Here is a 5224-nt window from a genome sequence, read left to right on the forward strand (position 1 = left end):
AAATAAAAGCCCCGACGTCATCCTCGACTTAAAAAAAAATATTAATCTGGTTTTAGCTAAATATGTTACTCGGATGAATACTATAATATTTGTAAAGCTTCCAAACTATGGGTTAGAGATTATAGAAACAATATAATGTGTATTCATACTATTTCGTTATGACATGAACAGCATTTCTGGTCTCGGGTTTCTACTGACCTCTCCCCCGCAAAGTTCGACACTCGATTCTTTTGCCTGTCCGGCTAGCTAGCAAAATGCTAAATTAGCGAGCTAGCTTGCTAAATTCGCTAGTAGTAGTGATACACATGAGCGATTCAATCTGTGTAAGGTTAAATACATTTATTCGGGGATAGCTAGCCAGCCAGTAAGTAACTATCAATATATTTTGAAACGACTTGAACGAAGAGGGACGTTAGCTAGGCGCTAATAAGAAGGATTTTATCCAAAGCTAGAATGTTGTTAGCCAGCTAGCTAACGTTAGCTAGAATCATGACGATCTAAATGTGTGGATCGTTAGCAAAGGCCATTCATTCATTGTCTAGCTAGTAACTCAGTATATTAAAAAATATTTGCTAGCAAGTAGACTTGGAAAATACATTATAGACCGCTGACGCTAATTATTTATTTTCTCTATGACAATATCAGATGGGCTAGCTAGCCAATATGTTTGTGTTTGCTTGTTTAGGTCAGCCAAGATCGCTCAGTTCAGCTGTAAAAAAAAAATGAGTCTTCTTCCAGACCTGAATGCCAATGAGGATGAAACATCCTACTATGCAGACAAGACCTGGGTCCAGTGCAAGTCTCCCAGATGCCTGAAGTGGAGACTGGTACCAAAGGGTGATGAAGCGGTGGCTGAGCCGGACCATGGCAAGTCCTGGCACTGTCATATGAACCCAGACCCTCTCTTCAGCCACTGCAGCATCCCTCAGGGCCCTTTCCCCAAGAGCTCCCAGTCGAAGGAACACGGCCTGAAGGTTGTGTACTCCCTGCTTCCTGTCGGGAGCCTGGTGCTGGTGAAAGCATGCAACTGGCCATGGTACGGGATGGTTGGCAGTTGGTGCTTATGTGTCGGTTTCTAGGACTCAGATCAAGGCTAGGCCTGAAAGGGCTTTTTAGTCCAGAAATAGGTTTAATCTAGTTCCATAAAAACAGGCACTAACCCTAGGCCTGAAAGGGCTTTTTAGTCCAGAAATAGGTTTTATCTAGTTCCATGAAAACCGTCCCTTAGCCACTACAGTTAGTTCTATTGAATTCATCCTTACCAGTGTCGGATAAAGCGTTAACTAATCATTGTTGCTCTCTCCAGGTGGCCAGCCATTCTAAGTCCAGATCCCAACGTGGAGGAGTATGTGAGGCTGGACAGCCAGGGTTATGTGGAGCACTACCATGTTGAGTTCCTGGGGAAACCTCACACCAGATACTGGGCTGCTACCAAGCATGTAGAACTCTACCACACCTCCTTCACTAAAGTATGTATCATTTTCTTTGTGTGCCAGCTTAATGTTAGTTAGTGAATGCGAATAGAGATGAAAGATTCAGTGATATGACGAGACATACTTTATCTCGGAGGGAATTAAAAACATTTGAAACATTTTGAGCTGGTTTTTCCAGACACAGATTTAGCCTGGTCCTAAACTAGAATAAAACCTCTCAATGGAGAATCTCTAATAAAAATGTTTTTTTTATTTTATTCCAAAACTAGGCTTAATCTGTGTCTGAGAAACAAAATAAAAGTGTTTTTCGGCATAGCCCAAATGCAGGAACCTGCGAGGTGCTATGGGGAAGTCGTATGAGGTGGCGATGGAGGAGGTGGCTAAGGTCAGGGAGATGGGATGTGAGGAGAGACTGCAGATCAGCCATTTCCAGCCTCAGGAATGTGAGTAGACTTACATCTGAATAACTGCATGAATAGTCTCTGAGGTACTGTCACCTGACCACTGTCTTTTTGAACATGTTGCATTTGTTCTTTAATTGTCAGAATTGTCCCAGAATTGGGTTCTAATGTTTCATATTTGAAGTAAGTTTCATATTTGAAATAGGTTTCATATTTGAAATGGGCAGAAAAATACATTCAGATATATGGAGATGGTGCCATGCTGTTGTCCAAATAGTTCTGTGGTGATAATGTGTTGATTCTGTGTTGCATGATGTGACCCCTGTGACTGTGTGTCAGTGCAGTGTTGAGTCAGGCTCAGAGGTTAATGCATGCTATTGAGAGGATGCTCAGCCAATGCTCCAACCAGCAGGACAACCAGAGCAAGGTAGACACATTTGGCTTCTAGTAACTTCTGTATTTTACTAACAATCTCCTGGGTATCCAGTATCCAGTGCTATTAGAATGTTTCTGCAGACAACAACCCAACAAAAATGTGACACTGTACATACATCAATGATTGACTATTTTGAATGAGATAAATGATGACGCCGTGTTGTATTTGGCTACGTGTTCTGTGTGTATTGATGTTGTGACAGCGAGACCAGATGATTAGGATGTGGGACGACAGCATCGAGGAGGATGGAGACACTCTGATCATAGAAGGTTTCAGGTTTGAAAGCGCTGCCTGTCTGGAAGACCTGATGACTGCAGGAACCAAGAAATAAGAGATTTTTTAAACAAGATATTTTTTTAACAAGATATTTCCAGAGAGTTTTTCTTAAAGACATGTTAATCCTTTCCTCTTTAAAGTGCTTTATATTTATGATATTTATTTGAAATGTTATATTGTTCTAAAATATTTGATACTGTGGTCTTTGTTGAAGAAAATATACATTGTGGTGACTGGCAGTATAAAGAAGCCTACAACCTCAGTACAGTCTTCTCTGTTTGGACCCGTTTGGTTAATATCTCATTGTGTGCATTTATTCTCAAGGTGTCATTTTATGTTATTGCTATATTGTTATTCCGGTGCAATACGGGCTGCATGTTGTGTTCCTCATGTTGATTAAAGTTCAGAGAATGTAAGAAATAAACATTGGTATCAGACAAGAAAACCACGGGGGTGCATCAACAATCACTTCTTAATTGCCTAAGGATAATGTACTGTATATATCAGTATGGTGCAGGATAATGTACTGTATATATCAGTATGGTGCAGGATAATGTACTGTATATATCAGAATGGAGCAGGATAATGTACTGTATATAGCAGTATGGAGCAGGATAATGTACTGTATATAGCAGTATAGTGCAGGATAATGTACTGTATATAGCAGTATGGAGCAGGATAATGTACTGTATATAGCAGTATGGTGCAGGATAATGTACTGTATATAGCAGTATAGTGCAGGATAATGTACTTTATATAGCAGTATAGTGCAGGATAATGTACTGTATATAGCAGTATAGTGCAGGATAATGTACTGTATATAGCAGTATGGTGCAGGGTAATGTACTATATATAGCAGTATGTTCAGGATAATGTACTGTATATAACAGTATAGTGCAGGATAATGTACTGTATATAGCAGTATGGCGCAGGATAATGTACTGTATATAACAGTATGGTGCAGGATAATGTACTGTATATAGCAGTATGGCGCAGGATAATGTACTGTATATAACAGTATGGTGCAGGATAATGTACTCTATAACAGTATAGTGCAGGATAATGTACTGTATATAACAGCATAGTGCAGGATAATGTACTGTATATAACAGTATAGTGCAGGATAATGTACTGTATATAACAGTATAGTGCAGGATAATGTACTGTATATAGCAGTATAGTGCAGGTTAATGTACTGTATATAGCAGTATGGAGCAGGATAGTGTACTGTACATAGCAGTCTGGTGCAGGATAATGTACTGTATATAACAGTATGGTGCAGGATAATGTACTGTATATAGCAGTATAGTGCAGGATAATGTACTGTATATAGCAGTATAGTGCAGGATAATGTACTGTACATAGCAGTATAGTGCAGGATAATGTACTGTATATAGCAGTATGGTGCAGGATAATGTACTGAATATAGCAGTATAAGCTTGGGTTTGGCCATGAAGCATGACACTCCACTACATTCTACCGACGTCCTACGAGTCTAAACAGCTTCACAGTGGCTGAGATTTTCTGGCTACTTGATGTTTTCTGTTCTTAGCTGGTCAGCAGCTTTTCAGATTATTTGACTCCTGATTTATTGTTATAAACACAGAGTCTGTGAGGGTCTTCATACGTTTCTGGTTCATTCATCACGGTGTAGTGGAGGTGGTTAGTAATGTGTGACTCTAGTTCTCTTTCTCTCTCTCTCTAGAGCTCTTTGGTAACGCACACCCAATGGTTTGGCGTCGAAAGAAGGATACATATATAGAAAATAACCTCATACCTACTGTAAAATATGGTGGTGGATGTGTGATGTTATGGGGCAATTTAGCTTCCACTGATCCTGGGGTCCTTGTTAAGGTTAACGGCATCATGAACTTTACTCAGTACCAGGACATTTTAGATAAAAACCTGGTTGTCTCTGCCAGGAGGCTGAAACATGGCAGCAAGTGGATCTTCCAGCAAGACGATAACCCCAAGCACACATCAACATCCAAAAATAAATTGTTAATTGACCACAAAATCAGGCCTCCGAACTTGAACCCTATTGAAAACCTGTGGTGTGAATTGAAGAGAACCAGTCCATAAGCACAGACGAAGGATATCAAGGATCTGAAAGGATTCTGTATGGAGGACTGTTCTAAGATCTCTCCTAATGTGTTCAAGAATCTCAGAAAACATTCTAGAATAAGTCTCAGTACCTTTATCCTCACAAGGTGTTCTAGAATCTCAGAAAACATTCTAGAAGAAGTCTCAGTACCTTTATCCTCACAAGGGGTTCTAGAATCTCAGAAAACATTCTAGAATAAGTCTCAGTATCTTTATCCTCACAAGGTGTTCTTGTCATGGGCGTCGTAAGGATTGGACCAAGGCGCAGCGGGTAAAGCACTCATCTCCTTAATTTATTTAAAGAAAACACTTAAACTAAATAAACAAAGGACGGAACAGTTCCGTAAGGCAACACATGCTATACAGGAAAACAACCACCCACAAAACACAAGTGAAATCAAACCCAACTAAATATGGCCTCCAATTAGAGACAACGACAACCAGCTGCCTCTAATTGGAGGTCATTGCCAAAAACCCAACATAGAAATAGAAAACTAGATATACACATAGAAATAGAAAATATAGAACATAAACCAAAAACACCGAAACACACAAAACAAACACCCCCTGCCACG

At 39.8% G+C, this 5224-nt stretch overlaps 1 protein-coding gene across 1 annotated transcript; it reads left to right on the forward strand.

Annotated features, from left to right (window-relative positions):
• Positions 1–204: 204 nt before the first annotated feature.
• Positions 205–2991, forward strand: LOC115187937 (zinc finger CW-type PWWP domain protein 2). Its single transcript, XM_029747018.1, has 6 exons — positions 205–364; positions 686–1036; positions 1307–1469; positions 1750–1876; positions 2179–2261; positions 2473–2991. Exons 2-6 carry the CDS (start codon positions 723–725, stop codon positions 2599–2601), a joined length of 816 nt encoding a protein of 271 aa, XP_029602878.1. The 5' UTR covers positions 205–364; positions 686–722; the 3' UTR covers positions 2602–2991.
• The last annotated feature ends 2233 nt before the right edge of the window (positions 2992–5224 follow it).

This window comes from Salmo trutta, unplaced genomic scaffold (genome assembly GCF_901001165.1).
Source record: "Salmo trutta unplaced genomic scaffold, fSalTru1.1, whole genome shotgun sequence".
Classification (NCBI taxonomy): Eukaryota; Metazoa; Chordata; class Actinopteri; order Salmoniformes; family Salmonidae; genus Salmo; species Salmo trutta.